The following is a 17,008-nucleotide window of genomic DNA, read 5'->3' on the forward strand; positions in this document are numbered from 1 at the left end:
CCTTTAGTTCAAGAGCTTGATGGTTGAGGGGTAATAACTGTTCCTGAACCTGGTGGTGTGAGTTTTGAGGCTTTTGTACCTTCTTCCTGATGACAGTAGTGATAAGAGAGCATGACCTGGTGGTGGGGGTCCCTGATGACAGACAGTGCCAATTTTGCCAAAGCTGTACATAATTTTGAAGATCCCTACTATTCTCAGCCACCACTTCCACAAATTGAAAGATAAATTCTGTCCATCTTGTTTCTGAATTGCTTCATCTCAAATCTCTAGCATCATTTTCGCTCATTTTAACCCTTTCTACTGCCTCTATATCAATTTCAAAACACAGATCTACATGATATTCCAAATGGACCTGACTTTGCTCAACACCAATATATCTTCTTAATTTTCCCCGCTTACTAAAAGTTAATCCTAGTACCCTGCTTACCCTTCATATGGCTTCATACAAGAGAGGGAGAGGGAGAGGGAGAGGGAGAGGGAGAGGGAGAGGGAGAGGGAGAGGGAGAGGGAGAGGGAGAGGGAGAGGGAGAGGGAGAGGGAGAGGGAGAGGGAGAGGGAGAGGGAGAGGGAGAGGGAGAGGGAGAGGGAGAGGGAGAGGGAGAGGGAGAGGGAGAGGGAGAGGGAGAGAGACTTTCAAGCCACTCTGAGGTGAGGCTATGATTTTCTACTGGGCACAAAGTTATGTGCACAGTATAACTCCTTTGCTACCTTCCCTGATCTGCCACTGATGAGAATATTATAGGGGAAGTAGACTGGGTACAGTTGAGGAAAATTCAAAGGAGCAACAGTAAACATCAGAAGGGAATATACACCAATTATCAGGTTAGAGGTAGAACTGCACCTCATGAAAATATATACACTCGGCCCTCCTTATCCGTGGGGGATTGGTTCCAGGACCCCCCACAGATACCAAACTTCGCGGATGCTCAAGTCCCTTATTTAATATGTATTAGTGCAATGGTTTTTAGGACCTGGCGGCGCAGCTCTGAATCCGCAGTGTTTCTGTTCACGAAAATAATCAGGATTGAGATTGAAAATAAGGTGGAAGTAATAAAGCGATCGGAAAGAGGTGAAATGCCATTGGTCATTGGAAAAGCGTTAGGCTACAGTCGGTCAACGATTGGAACAATTTTTAATGGAGAATGTGAAAGGCCCTGCCCCGATGAAAGCTACAATTATTACTAAGCAACGCAGTGGTTAAATTATTGAAATACGTATGTTTCTGAAGTGTTTTATATGCATAGAAAGGTAAAATATGTACTAAGAAAAACATTTGACTAACTGACGCTAAATAATACCAGATGTACCTGTTCTGACTTCAAATCCGACTTAAAGACGGACTCAGGAATGGAACTCATTCATAACCCGGGGACTGCCTGTACTTTTAAGTCATTTCTAGATTACTTATAATACCTAATACAATGTAAATGCTATGTAAATAGTTGTTATACTGTATTGTTTAGGGAATAATAACAAGAAAAAATAGTCTGTATATGCTCAAGCAATGAGTGCTGGAGAAAGAACTTCCGGGTTTTCCCGATCCACGGTTGGTTGAATCCGTGCATATGGAATCCACGGATGAGGGCCGACTGTATATTAAACGAAAGAAGGGTGTGTGTCAGGCTCCAGAGCTGTGGCTCACATAAATAACCAAAATTAATGCCGGCTTCCACCATGTAGTTAATGACTTATTCCTACTTTTAAAGCATGTGCCTTTTGTGAACTAGGCATTGTACAGATTATGTCAAAAATTAATAGTAAGCCACATTAATACTTCACATTACCAGCTGGCCCCCATGCATATATGGCATAGCAGTCATGATCAAATTTCTTGAAATGCATTATGTGTGCATAAAGAACCCATTACATTTAACACAAATCAGGTATTAGATAAAATTTATACAGAATGCATAAAGAGGTGCTGAGTGAGAAAATTTCTAGGGAATGGTGTTTCAGGTTCAGAGAAGAGAATTAACAGTTGAAATTACTGTCTTCAAATCTGTGCTATCATTCAGGAAAACAAAGGAATTTCAATTTCAAACAGCACAAGGGTGCACCACAGGCAAACGTCCAATCTGTCTAATCCTTATGTTCACCACTTATAAATGAATCCATTGCTAATTAGCCAGCATTTCTGATTTGACAGAATTTCAAATGCCTTATTTTGAAAAATATTCAACAATGAAAATGATTTGAAAAATTCTGACTGAACGACAGTCAATAAATGCAAGTGTCTGATACTTTTATGAATTCTCATGTAAAACTGGACAACGAATATTAATAGATACTCAATAATGTGAGCAATCCAAACAAGCCTGGATTTTATCCTCACATATCTTGAACCACTCTCCTGCAGGACTTGTGAATTTCACGCATAATATTTATTGTGCAGGATCTGGCTGTTCCATATTTCTTCCTCACTAGCAAGCATCACTTCAAATTGAGATCATAATAAACTTCGATATAGACAGATTCATAATACTAATATCAAAAGAACAGGAGACTCAGTCAAATACCTTAGTTGTCATTATCTTCACAGGTAATGTGTAAACATGCATGGATTGGACCTAGCTGGGACTGAAAATTCTTGTTGAACGGGGAAATTACAAGAGAGGATAAATTAAAAATTTCCACACACTGCCATGTTGTGTCACTGAAGCAGCCTAACATATTAAAATCGCAAACAGAAAAGATACCTTTCGAAAGTACAGATCAAAATTGTAAAAATGGTAAATGTTAGTTGTACTTGTGAATGAAAGTATATTAACCATTCACAGCACAAATCAGTAAGACAAAGCATAGAATAAAAATGATGGGTAGTATAAGCTTATTTAAATAAATCTACTTTTAGGGAATATACAAGCAGAAGAAATACAAAAATTATGAATTCAAAGTCACCTTGTAACAACAGCTCTTCACATTAGTAAAGAGGCAGTATTCTTCTGACAATTTGCTGATAGATTCTTGGCAAAGATCCTAATTACACCACAATAAAAGTGCCTCCAAGTTAGATACTATATAAGGTGCAAAATTAACTTCCAGCCAGATTTTTTTTTTTTACTTGCATTGCAGCAAGTCCAAGAATACAGGGAGCCTGTGTGGGTGTCAGGTGAACAAAGGGAAATTGAAAGAGTAACAAAAAGGAAAACACACTCATCTTGTGTACAACTTTATTACAATTACTGTTCCCTACATTACCTAGTCTTGTTATCACCAGATAGATTTTACTCACCAGATGCTAACAAATATCTGTCAGCTTCTTTTCAATGTACCTAAAAAAGTTGTCTGCCTTTCAATTTTTATTTTTATTCAGATATTATCAACTCAGTTAATTTCAATAAAGAATGACATGTCATTTTGATAAACATAGGGTTTATCTACAAATGGAATACTACAGCAAAGTAAATTGCTAATTTTCTCAGGTCTGCTTGAAACATTCAATTATAAACCACAGAAACTTCTGCAAGATCTCTAAGTTTACTGTTATTTTGAGGTGAAAGTTAGCTTTGAATTTAGTACATGTAATCTAAATAACGTCTTCTGTAGAATTGAGATAATGTCTCATGGGAGAAAATTGAAAGTAATTTAGTACATTGAAATAAACTAGTTGTTGTGGTTACTTTGGAATTTCACTATTTGTTAAGTAACTGGAAACCCCTATTTATCCCTACAATTAGAGTATAACCTTTATGTTAAGTAATCTTCAAATTGGATGCACAATTTTCATGCTTAATCTTGATAGTGTCCAGAATTAACTGTAGCAAAGTCTCAAAGCAGGCTGTAAGAACAATCACCAAATTAGACATCCTTAATTATCATAAAAGGTTGGAAGCAAGGTGTTTTAATTGGAAGTAAAAGCCCCTTTAGAAACAAGATGAAGAAATTTTTTAGCCAGAGAGCAGTGAATCTGTGGAATCCATAACTACAGACATCTGCAGAGGCAAGTTATTGGGTATATTTAAAGCAGAGGTCAACAGATTTTTAATTAGTAATGGTGTCAAAGGTTATAGGGAGAAGGCAAGAGAATAGGTTGAAAGGGAAAATAAATCTGCCATGATCAAATGATGGAGCAGGCTCAATGGGCTAAATGTCCTAATTCTGCTCTTAGGGTTTAAGTGGAAGGATTTGTAATATAATTGATGCATTTACAACAATGATATCCATTGGAACAGACTGTTTTAAGCAGATATTTTAGAGAAAAAAATGTAACTACTAATACAAGCTGTTTAAACATAGACTTAAAAGTTAAAAATGATCCATGTCTCCAAACCCTTACAATTTATATCAGATAACAGGCAAGTAAAACTAATGAAAATCACAAGCACTCTTGTTTATCCCCCGCCCCCAGGCACATATACTGAGAAAGGTAAACCACTTCCAGTGTTAGTTTTACCACATGCTGCAGTAAATTCATTCCAGGATCCAGTAATCCCTTCTGTTGCTAACAAATCCCTGCCTGCGTTTTAGATCACAGCAGAAAATAGATAGCAAAACACTTATCAATTCTATGCATAAATTACAAAATATTTGTCATTGCACGTGAAGAAAAGTTGGTACCTGTAAACATGGCACAGAAATAAGGGCTGCAGGCTGCCAGGACAATACGATGTGCTTCAATTTCAACATCCTCGGCAACAATGGTCACATCACACAAAGTGCTTTTACTAAAAGTTAAACAAATCATTTGTTATAAACCATATTTAAAAAACAGACTGCGATATAAAAACTGCCATCATGAAATAACAGAAGGGTTAAAAAAAAACAAGTAGAGGCACTACCAAACACTTGCATTAAGCCTTTTACAATCTCAGGATATCCCAAAAGCTTGTTAATTACATTTTTGACCAAGTATAACCACAAAACCACAACTGCAATATGGGAACATAATGAGCAGCAAGCTCCTATCCAGAGCACCTTGTTCTATTATTTAATAATGTTAAGGCTGTAACACTGGTCAGATTACCAGGGAAAACACTGTAATGAAGTCAAAACCACCTGAAAAATGTCTTTGTTTACTCATTTATGATGCACTATTTCTTCATTCAATGATGATGTCCGATCTATCACAGATTTCAATCAAGCTTTGCTTTTATTTCATTTGTCTCTGTTATCAGTCTACTTATTTCCTCTCTCTCAATCTCAATTTCTACCTCCTAAATAATCTCCACCACTCCCAAATCCCAGCCTGAACCTCTCTTTCTTTTTCCTCCCCCAATATGCAAGTACCAGGGCATTCCTCTCCACCGCTATAATCCAAAAATACTGTGGCTGCAATATCATTGTTGCCAGTGAATACATCAAATGACATCCCTCTTCACTTCTGCTTGTTGAGCCTTGGACATAAATGAATTTTGACAGAAGCAGTTATGATTGCAACCCTTTACACCATTACAAACCATAGGAATTAAAAGGTATACAACTTTTTTAAAGTTTCTTGTGCAGGGTAAATAACAAAATAATCTCCTGTATCATTGAAACAATTGAGAACTGAAATTGAATGATTATTGTCACGTGTACCGAGATACAGTGGCAAAATTTAGTTTTGCAAGTAGATCATTTCAAAGCGTAATTACGAGGGAAAAGTAGCCATTCTTCACAAATGATAAGGTTACAAGTATTTTTGCTATTTCTCAGCCACCTTAACTAAAATAACATTTTAGTTAATGTTATTAATTAAACCAAGTACATTATAAATAGGTTTGAAACAAGGTCTCTTGTAATCTGTTATTTTCTTCCAAAAGACAGATGCATTGGAGCGATTTAATGAGAGAAAGGAAACATACCCTGCAAAATGATGGAACACATAGTTGAATCATTTTAAAAGCTGGAAGGCAACAGATATCCTCATTATACCACATCTTGCTGATTCGCACTTTGAAACAAAATGCCTCAAATACAGACAATTCAAACAGAAGCACTGATAGAAGCTCAAATACAAGGAAATCTGCAGATGCTGGAGATTCAAGCAACACACACAAAACGCTGGTGGAATGCAGCAGACCAGGCAGCATCCATAGGGAGAAGCACTGTTGAATTTTCGAACCAAGACCCTTCGTCTCAGCCCGAAACGTCGACAGCGCTTCTCCCTATAGATGCTGCCTGGCCTGCTGCGTTCCACCAGCATTTTGTGTGTGTCACTGATAGAAGCTGCTAATTGCGTGGCTGCACCCTTTCAATATAAAGGTGAAATAAACCAATTCTGCACACAAGTACCACTGGAAGTGTCACCAGACACTGAGCTTTGGAAAATACTTTCCATCCCAAACATATGTAGAAACTGAATGCATTCAGTTTTAAAGAATATTGCATGCAGGTAACCAGAAATGCTGATAGAATCCTAGAAGCCAGCTAGCCTTCAGGAATAGTACTTTATGATCAGTGAAAGAGAAGTGGATAGATAAAAGGGTGAACTGTAACAAATATAAATAATTAAATCCAGGGAGAAAAAATGGCAATTTTTGCTTTGAATTTACCTTCGTAGCTCATTCATGACTTTGAAGGCTTTCGTCATGTGAAGAGGATTCATAGTAACTGGTGCCTGATCCTTGTCATCTTCGCTCAGATCCACAGTTCGTGCTGGAGATGACTTCACATTGCTGTATATTCAGATATGAAAATATATATTCAGCCAGAAGTGAAAATGAAACTAGAATACATATCAATATAATTAGTCATTACATATACTACCATAGATCAACTGTGCTGAATAATCAATATTTACAAATATGACAAGTATGTGGCCAAAGAAAAATTATTACAGAAGTTACATTTTCAAGACTTCGGTGATTAGAATAAAGAGCTTTTTAATGTATGTTCAGTTATAACAAATTTAAGTTCCACAAGTGTCCAAATTAACCAGTGCTCTCATTCAGCAAAAGGCTGTGGATGGCACCAGTGAACATAGAGTATTTTAGTCTCATGATTAATTCCCAAAATGGGTTTCTCCTCCAAATGTGGCTATAGAATTTAAAATGCAAATATACAAAGATCATAAAGGAATCAATGTTATTGAGTTATAGATGGTGAACAAATAACTTTCTCCAAATACAATTTATTAACTGACAAGAAATGGCTCCAAGAATGTCCACAATGGAGAACCCCAGCATCAAGTGACAAAGAAGAGGCTAAAGCATTTTAAATAACAAAGTCAGAAGTAGAAATCCACCTTGGTTTCTTCCCAAGATTCCTGCTGGCATAGAAACCAATCTTAGCCAAATTCATTCTGTACAACAGCGGTTACAGAAAAAGCTGAGGAAACAGCTCCATTACTGAAAGCTTGGTACACCATCTAGGTGTGCTTCTAGCCAAGCTGTATAAAGTTCAATAGTAAATTTATTATCAAAGTGCATATATGTCATCATACACATCCCTGAGATTAATTTTCTTGTGGGCATATAGAGTAAATCCAAAAAAAAAGCACAATAGAATCAATGGAAGACTGCATCCAACAAGATGGACAAACAACCAATGTGCAAAAGACAACAAACTGTTAAAATACAAAATAAATAATATTCATAATAAATATCGAGAACGAGTTGATATGTCACCATCTTTGATCCGACCAATGACAGTGGTGTCATAAGCAAACTTAACTATGGCATTGGAGCTGTGCTTAGCCTCACAGCATTAAGTGTAAAGTGAGTAGAGCAGGGTTCTAAGCACAAAGCCTTCTGATGCACCTGTGCTGATGGAGATTGCAGAGGAGCTGGTTTTGCCAATCCTAACTGATAGGAATCTTCAAGTGAGGAAACTGAGGATCCAATTGCACAAGGAGGTATTGAGCCCAAGGTCTTGAAGCCTATTGATTAGTTTTAAGGAGATGATGGTATTGAATACCAAGCTGAAGTTCAATGAGAGCATCCTGATGTATGCATCTTCACTGTCCACATGTTCCAGGGTTGAATGAAGAGCCAATGAAATGGCATCTGCTGTGGACCTGTTGTGACAATAGGCAAATTGGAATAGATCCAAGTATTTTCTCAGGCAAGAGTTGATATGTTTCTTTACCAACCTCTCAAAACACTTCATTGCTGTTATGTAATTGCTACTGGACCATAATCAATGAGGCAGGTTAACAAGTGCTTGAAGTAGTTGGGTACCTCAGACTGCCAAAGCAAGACATTAAAGTTATTAGTGCACGCTCCAGCCAGTTGATCAGCACAGGTCTTTAGTACAGTGGGGTGGTTGCTTTCCATGGGTTCACTCTCCTGAAGGATACTCTCATGCCGGCCTCAGAGACAGAAATCACAATTAAAATACCAGCATTTTCCTCACACCCCCAAACAATTGGAATATGACCCGGATTTGTCCTATCCACAAAACACAAGATAAATCTAATTTAAATAATGACAAACTATTCTCATTTAGCATTGACTGAAGGAACAGTGCAATGAAACTACTCTTATAAAGGCAACTTCCATGAAAGTGAACACCCTAAACATCAGTCCTCCGTTTGACCTAGGGAGGAACCTAATTAAAGTTTTAAGAATTTAAAATAAGGAGAAAAATTCCTCAACTGACTGGAGTCACACTTCACAAATCATTACAGAAATCATTCAGTGAAGAGCATTTTCAACAGCTTCATCAAGGACTTTAGTCAAAGCGCAGTCAGCTCCAGATGACTGCGTAAATATTTAATTTTAGTAGCACTGCTCAGAAGAATAAGGCAAGCCAGATGTGTATGTACCAAAAGTACTGCAACAAGCAAATATAGGCAAGTAATTTCCAGGCCACAATTGTTAGTTAATGACCAGCTTCAACAAGCAAGGCAGAGCCTAAACTGCTATCCTAAACTTATAATTCAACATTGCATGTATAAAACTTGTTCACTTGATTTGGACAATAAGCAACATAAACAATCAAAGACATTGCAGGTCTAGACATAAACATTGACCATCTCCTTACCTCCACAAAGGGGTCAACCTGCTGAATTCCTCCAAGCTTTTTTTGGCTTTTAATTACAGCATCTGAAATTTCTTCTGAAAATATTTATGCTTTGATAAACTACTCTGAATAGTTAGTGTTCTAATCACATCCACCAGAAGTAAAGGATGGATCAAGCCAAAATGAACACTATCTACAGTAGGAGTCAACTATGCAGAGTTCTTTTCACAAATCTATTGAAGTTTACATTTGTTTTAGTGTTTTACAATGACAAGTATGAATATCCTTTCCATTTCATAATGTGAAATAGTGCAGCACAGTGAAAGTCATGAAACCTGCATAGACCCTTCATCCTTGGTCCCATGATTCCCTTGGCAGGCTCTTCCTCTATATTCTCGCAATTTTCTTTTCTCTTTCAAATAATAATCCAATTCCTTTTCCAAGTTCATTGCTGAATTGCAGTATATTAAAAAATTTTCAGTCACTTTTTCTTTAAATGCTGAACCAATTGTTATACTCAGCCTCCACTTGCCAGTGTGTAGCCAAGCTAATTTTACTGAAGAATATGTCAGCATTATTATCTCACCTCCCAACCTCTGGACTAACTGGAACTGTGGTGCAAAATACAAATTGCTTCAACTAAATACTTGAATTGGCTGATGTCAACTAATTCAGTACTGTCCAACAGTCTTAGGTATGCACAGTACTGTCTTTGTCAACATGGAGTGGAGAGTGTTACTCACTGCATTATTCACTTCAGATTAAAGTGCTTATAAAATATATTTACATGCCTTGGAAGTTTTCATGCTTTATTGATTTACAACATGGAATCATGGTTGATTTAATAAGGCTTTTTTGACACTGATCAACAGAAAAAGACTCTTCCGATACAAAGTGAAAATATTTCTCTACAAAGTGATATAAATTAATTACAAATTACAGCTGGAAAAATGGGCTGGAAAATGGCAGATGGAGTTTAATACAGACAAGTGTGAGGTATTGCACTTTGGAAGAAAAAACCAAGGTAGAACATGCAAGGTAAATGGTAGGGCACTGAGGAGTGCAGTAGAACAGAGGGATCTGGGAATACACATACAAAATTCCCTAAAAGTGGCATCACAGGTAGATAGGGTAGTAAAGAGAGTGTTTGGTACACTGGCCTTTATAAATCAAAGTATTGAGTATAAGAGTTGGAATGTTATGGTGAGGTTGTATAAGGCATTGGTGAGCCGAATTTGGAGTATTGTGTGCAGTTTTGGTCACCAAATTACAGGAAGGATATTAATAAGGTTGAAAGAGTGCAGAGAAGGTTTACAAGGATGTTCCCGAGACTTGAAAAATTGAGTTACCGAGAAAGGTTGAATACGTTAGGACTTTATTCCCTGGAGCGTAGAAGAATGGGGGGAGACTTGATAGAGGTATATAAAATTATGATGGGTATAGATAGAGTGAACGCAAGCAGGCTTTTTCCACTGAGGCTAGGGGAGAAAAAAACCAGAGGACATGGGTTAAGGGTGAAGGGGAAAAAGTTTAAAGGGAACATTGGGGGGCTTCTTCATACAGAGAGTGATGGGAGTGTGGAATGAGCTGCCAGATGAAGTGGTATATGCAGGCTCACTTTTAACATTTAAGAAAAACTTGGACAGGTACATGGATAAGAGGTGTATGGAGGGATATGGGCCAGGTGTAGGTCAGTGAGACTCGGCAGAAAAATGGTTCGGCACAGCCAAGAAGGGCCAAAAGGCCTGTTTCTGTGCTGTAATGTTCTATGGTTCTAAATAGAAAACACAAAATAATTGATTGCAGAAGTATTCACCCCCCCCCCCCCACCTTTAATATGATACACCAAATCATCACTGGTGTAGCCAACTGGTTTTATAAGTCACATAATTAGTTAAATGGAGATCACCGTGTGCAGTCAAGGTGTTTCAGTTGATTGTAGTAAAAATACACTTGTATCTGGAAGGTCCAACTGCCGGTGAGTCAGTATTCAGGCAAAAACTACACCATGAAGACAAAATAACACTCCAAGCAACTCTGCAAAAAGGTTATTGAAAAGCACAAGGCAGGAGATGGATACAAGAAAATTTCCAAGTCACTGAATATCCCTTGGAGTACAGTTAAGTCAATCATCCAGAGATGGAAAAGAATATCGAACTGCTGTAAATCTGCTACAGCAGGCCGTTCTCAAAAACTGCTCAACTATGCAAGAACAGAAGTAGTGAGGTAGGCCACTAAGAGACCTATGACAACTCTGGAGAAGTTGCAAGCTTCTGTGGCTGATATGGGAGGAACTGTGCATACAACAACTGTTACCCGGGTGCTTCACCAATCACAGCTTTATGGGAGAGTGACAAAAAGAAAGCCACTGTTGAAAAAACTCACATAAAATCTCAGCTAGTTTGCCGGAAGGCATGTGGGAGACTCTGAAGTCTGCTGGAAGAAGGCTCTCTGGTCTGATTAAATCAAAATTGATCTTTTTGGCCATCAGACTAAACCACACATCATCAAAAACACACCAACCCTACCATGAAGCATAGTGGTGGTAGCACTGTGCTGTGAGGATGCTTCACTGCAGCAGGCCCTGGTAGGGTTGTGAAGGTAGAGGGTAAAATGAATGTAACAAAATACAGGGAAATCCTGGAGGAAAACCTGATGCAGTCTGTAAGATAACTGCAATTTGGGAGAAGATTTCTTTTCCAGCAAGACAGCAACCCCAAGCATAAAGCTAAAGCTACACAGGAATGACTTAAAAACAAAGTTAATGTCCTGGAGAGGCCACGTCAGAGTCCAGACCTCAATCCAATTTAAAATTTGTAGCTAGATTTAAAAAGGGCTGTTCACTCATGATCCTCATGCAATCTGACAGAGCTTGAGCAGTATTGTAAAGCAAAATGGGGAAAAACTGCAGTGTCCAGATGTGCAAAGCTGATAGAGATCTATCCACACAGACTCAAGGATGTAATTGCTGCTAAAGATGCATTACTAAATACTAGCTTGAAGGGGGTAAATACTTATGTAATCAATTTTTTGTGTTTTATATTTGTAATTAATTTAGATCACTTTGTAGAGATTAGTTTTCACTTTGACACAAAAGAGTCTTTTTCTGTCAAAAAAGCCAAATTAAATGACTGTGATTCAATGCTGTAACACAATAAAACATGAAAACGTTTGGGGGAGTAAATACTTTTTATAGGCACTCTACATAACATTACCAATGCAGTAGTGCGAACATTAAAAATTAGTGTCTGAAATGGTGGCTTGTCTGACTGTAACACAAATTTCTGTCTATCCAAAACAGCATTTATTAATTTGATCATCAAGAATTTCTAACTTTAAAATATTCAAAAACTCTTGCTTCCTCCACTCCGAGTTCCAAAAACGCATGAATTCTCAGAAAAAAAATCTCATCTCCATTTTAGATGGGCAAACTGTTTTTTCACTATTCTGCTAAATATGCAGAATACAGATACAACATACATACACAGAACACTGTGAATAATTTATTTAGTCTATGTATCCAATTAAGTATTATAGGCTCCACACAAACTACAGCCCTTCATACTTCATGTTAGTACATTAATGTTTATTTTATTCCTTTCCTGCTTGTGCTTAACAAACTTCCATTTAAATACAAACAGTATTTAAATACACCTAAACATTTCAAAAACTATGATTCACACACACTCAATGCTCCGTCAGCATAAACGCTGTGCTCAAAAATCCTAATGGATATATTAATAACCAGCTTACATTTGTGCCCCCAAACCTGGATTTCACAAATGCTTGATTAAATTTCCAAAACACTCAATTATGAAGAAAGCAGATATACTGATATCAAAAATTATTCACTATTGCTTGTATAAAATAGACAAAGTGAAAGATTTCCTAGCACCAGTAAAACATATGAATATCCAGAAGGCTCTTTCCAATTCAGAAAAAAATAACTTCACAACACGAACTGTCCAATTTTACCACTAAGGTCTGGCTTTAAATATAAAAGTTTGTAATTATATTGAAACTTCACTAATATGAATGTTAAAAAAACTTCACAACAGCATTAGCTTTATTTGACATCATGACACAAAAGTGCACATTAATACAAGCAACAAAAAGACGGACATATTAATACTCAGTCCTGATGAAGGTTTTTGGCCCAAAACTTCCGAATGTTTACTCTTTTCCTGAGATGCTACCTGACCTGCTGAGTTGCTCCAGCATTGTGGGTGTGCTGCTTTGATTTACACCATCTGGAAATTTTCTCTTATCTGTGAGATGGGCACAGCAGCTTTTGAGAAGTCTTTTAAAACAGCACCCAAGTGGGGGGGGGGGGGGGAATACTTCAGGAGAAAATTCTACATCTTCGGGCCAGGAGCATGATGTCAAAACAGTAGAAATAAGAGAACATGTGGGCCTGAACTAGAACTTAATTAAAATGAGATTCAAAATCAAATGAGTGATGAAGGAATGACCTTGTATGGACATGAAAACTGAGAGATCCATTTCTTTTCTTTCCACTCAAAGAACGCAATCAGTGTCCTCTTCCATTGCTAAGAAGGTTTTTGCTCGAGGATTCAGGAAAGATAGAGGTACATCCTTCCATATTTTTCTTCTGCTGGCCTTATATCAGCTCTTAAATCAATTTTCAATCCAGTTTTCAACAAGTGTTAAGTTACCAGCTAATTGTGTTTTGCATGTAATTTTAATTTGGCAAGTTACTAAAAAACATGGATTTAACCCAATTTATTATACAGGCATCAGTTATAGCACAAAGCTAGCAAAAGTGCAATGTATTTTCAATTACTCAGCTGCTACTTTACAATATTGGTGCATATATACAGTGTTGTTGGAAGTCAGCTTCGCCCTTTCTAGACTCTTTTGAAATGCTAGATATGCAGTCCTTTGAAAGGGTATAGAATGCAAGTTTTATTCCAATACCATTAGTACACATTTTACATATAGCTCTGAAGCTTGAATACAAATAAGTCCTCATAATTATTACGAGTGGATCAGGTACAGTACTTCAATCAGAATGTCGCAGCAAATTAGTTTTTTTGGGATTCCAAGTTATTTTGCTAGTTCATCAGAAAAAACTGAGGGATTTTAATAAACAAAGTTATTGTATAGTTCCTATTACTGTGCATTCTGGCTGATTTCTACAAATGCCTCAAAAAAACTATTATATTGTTATTGGCTTCAGTTACGTCCAATCAGGATAACAGAATTTAACAAACAACTTTAAATGTTAACAAGATAGCATCCAAGTTTTATATGTGTGCAGTTACCGTGAACACACAGAAAGGAAAAAGAAATGTGGAAACATATGTACTAGATGTAAGGTCAAACAATGCTTATAGTTACAGGGAAAAGCAAATTAAAACCCAGCCAGAATACAAAAAAATGCTAATACAGCACACAAATGTAAATTTTAAATAATTTGATACATACTCAAACATAAACCTAAGCCCAGAAAGAGATCTTAGCCATAATTCCAGTTGAATTCTCTCAGAATAACTGTAGACTAGTGAAACTGAATGCAACAGCATCTTTTGCAAAAGGCATTATAATGGATAAATTTCACTTATCAGCAATAACATTTTAACAAATTTTAAATGTCACTATTCTGAAGATCTCAAGCTGCTGGCTTACTTGATCAGGAAGAATTAAAATGTACCGTACTCTTGATCATGCAGAGGAACACAAACCACATTAAAAGTCAAAATGTTCTAAAGTCAAATTTATGTTTCATAAATGAGACAAGTGTATGCAACCTTCCATTTTCTACTCTGAGCCATTTGTAAAAAGTATAAGGTAGAGAATTTATTCATAGCTGGTGTTTAGGAGATTCAGATGATGAAATGATTGCGACATGTAATTATTGCTGTAATATGGATAGGACAGAATCGATAGTTTCAGTTTCTGATCAATGTCCTGTGAACCTGCCAGCCAGCACAAGTGTTCATGGTTACTGGGTCTGATAAAGATTGTGCTGTAGTAGATATCAAAAAATACTCTGCTATACAATGGTTAAAATCACAATGAACAGCTTAGAGCTTCAAACATCATAAACACCAGAACTCCTCCAAACAACTCTAAAATTTAAAAAAATCAGAACATTGCCGTTTGTAGCACTGTCAACCATCAATAATCACCAGATTAATACTGTGATATTGGGAGCACAGTGCAAACCATTTCAGAATAGGAATGAACATTTCACAAAATCTATTGATAGATAAGAATTTAAATGTACATTGAAATCAGTAATTTGCATAACCTTAACAGAATAAAGTTGTTCCATAATTCAATCTCTTCCAAATAAGTAATTTCTATATTTTACATGAATCAGGATTATCCCTGTCTCGTATGACAGTAACTCCTGGCGACTAAACTCATTTAACTCAAGGTGCATTTTCCCACAAAATTAAACACAACTAATTAACGAGTATGCAGTAGTGGAAAAAAAACACGCAACTCCCAGATACAACACCTTTTCCAGACTGGAAAGGTTTCATGGTTTTAAGTTTACAAATGATATTTTCAAGTCAAGTACAAAACATTTTCATACTGGTGCCACTACTTAGGTGATATGTGTACTACTCTGATTGTTTACAACTCAAAACGTATTTATGTGTTGAATTAATACACATAGTATTATCCGTTGAAATAAAAATGAATTGCTGATATTTGTTAAAATTTTCTGGAGATCAACATTCTTCGAAAAGTCTTAACTGGAAATTTTCTCGGTACCGCAGCCGGAATTGGAGGAGCAGTACTCATACAATATTAGCTCGGATCTGCACGGACAGGACACAAAGAAGTTGTTTACTGATAATAGATGTTATTTTTTAAAAGGGTGGGCAAGTTTGCACATGCGTATTGGGAGGGATGACTGACAGCTTTTTGAAAAAAAAGCCATGGGGGCAAGCAGCAGCGGACGTCGGCAGTGGGACTGAGGCAAGTTGAGGGGGAGAGGTTAAAGCCACGCAAGGTGCGGGGACCAAGGCCAAGAGAATCTCACCCTTCCTCGACCATCGCGATGCGTACACGGTGGGAGACATGAGCCGCCAGCGCCCACTCGGGCCGGATCCAGAGCGGCCTCAGCCTACCGTCCTCCCTCAGTCAGGACCCCTGCCTTTAGCTCCCCGCCGCAGCGCCTGATTCCATCTCGTACCGGCCGCCTTGTTACTTTGTTGCCGGGGCGCGCCGGCGGCTGGCGAACTTACCTTGTCTGGGATCGTCCGCTGCGAGAGTCCGCAGCATTTCTTGACGTGGTGCAGGGATTCATGCAGCTCGCACTGTGAGTGTGGCAGAGAGGAGTGGTTGTCGCCCTTGTTTTTCCTCCAGCAGCAGTCACAAAATCTAAAGTTTCCACGAGCCAACAACTGCCGGTGCTGCTTTCGAGCAGGGACCACGTTGCGAGCAACAATAAAGTGCCTAGTGTGGGCAGACCAAGGTTAACAAACCAATCAAAGTGCAATGTTCAAGTAAATATTTGCTGATGTAAATTTAGTTCCTTCTGTACTGGAAATGTGTGCAGGGTGATATGCACAAATGTTAATCAATAAAGCTGGGAACATCACTATAAAAGTTCATCCTTTGAGGGAAGTTCCACATTTATCTTCAGGCTGTGAACGACTGCGGAAAGAACAGAACTTTATTTCCGGTTCATTACCTTCTGGAAATACATTTACAAAGCATGCTAGTATTAAAATAGCCAGCAGCGTTCTTTGCTATTTAAGTTCATTTTAATAGTTTCAAACAGTGGTGAAATTCCTGATTATGCAACGAGTTGGGCAAAGAGCAGTTTAGCTAATTCTCAGAATGCAGTAAAAGCATATGCTTACAACCATGGCTATTTTTTTTCAGGTTTTCTTCCGTTATTACCTGGGGAAAAAGTACAGCAATAGAGGAAAAGGAGTCAAGCAGAGTAGAATGAACAGTGCAGTAATTGTCTATAAACACAGCAAAATGAAAGATACAGGATTTATCGATTCCAGCATAAAAGGGAGATCACAAGCATTATTTAAGTCCTACTGATTTAATAGATAGATACTTTATTCATCCCCATGGGGAAATTCAACTTTTTTCCAATGTCCCATACACTTGTTGTAGCAAAACTAATTAC

At 37.6% G+C, this 17,008-nt stretch overlaps 1 protein-coding gene across 3 annotated transcripts in view; it reads right to left on the reverse strand.

Annotated features, from left to right (window-relative positions):
• The window catches only part of LOC140739311 (kelch-like protein 3), a 101,361-nt gene extending 84,849 nt beyond the window's left edge, over window positions 1-16,512 (reverse strand). For 2 of the 3 annotated variants that reach the window (XM_073067480.1, XM_073067478.1), the window contains exons 1-3: window positions 16,107-16,512; window positions 6,474-6,596; window positions 4,558-4,664 (exon numbers count right to left, since the gene is read on the reverse strand). In XM_073067480.1, the coding sequence (XP_072923581.1) occupies window positions 4,558-4,664; window positions 6,474-6,596; window positions 16,107-16,168 (292 nt within the window). In that variant the 5' untranslated portion in view covers window positions 16,169-16,512. Of the gene's footprint in view, window positions 1-4,557; window positions 4,665-6,473; window positions 6,597-15,901; window positions 16,086-16,106 lie in introns of those variants that run through there. The other variant, XM_073067479.1, reaches the window with a different exon arrangement.
• Window positions 16,513-17,008: the final 496 nt, after the last annotated feature.

The sequence above is a fragment of the Hemitrygon akajei genome, chromosome 15 (assembly GCF_048418815.1).
Source record: "Hemitrygon akajei chromosome 15, sHemAka1.3, whole genome shotgun sequence".
Classification (NCBI taxonomy): Eukaryota; Metazoa; Chordata; class Chondrichthyes; order Myliobatiformes; family Dasyatidae; genus Hemitrygon; species Hemitrygon akajei.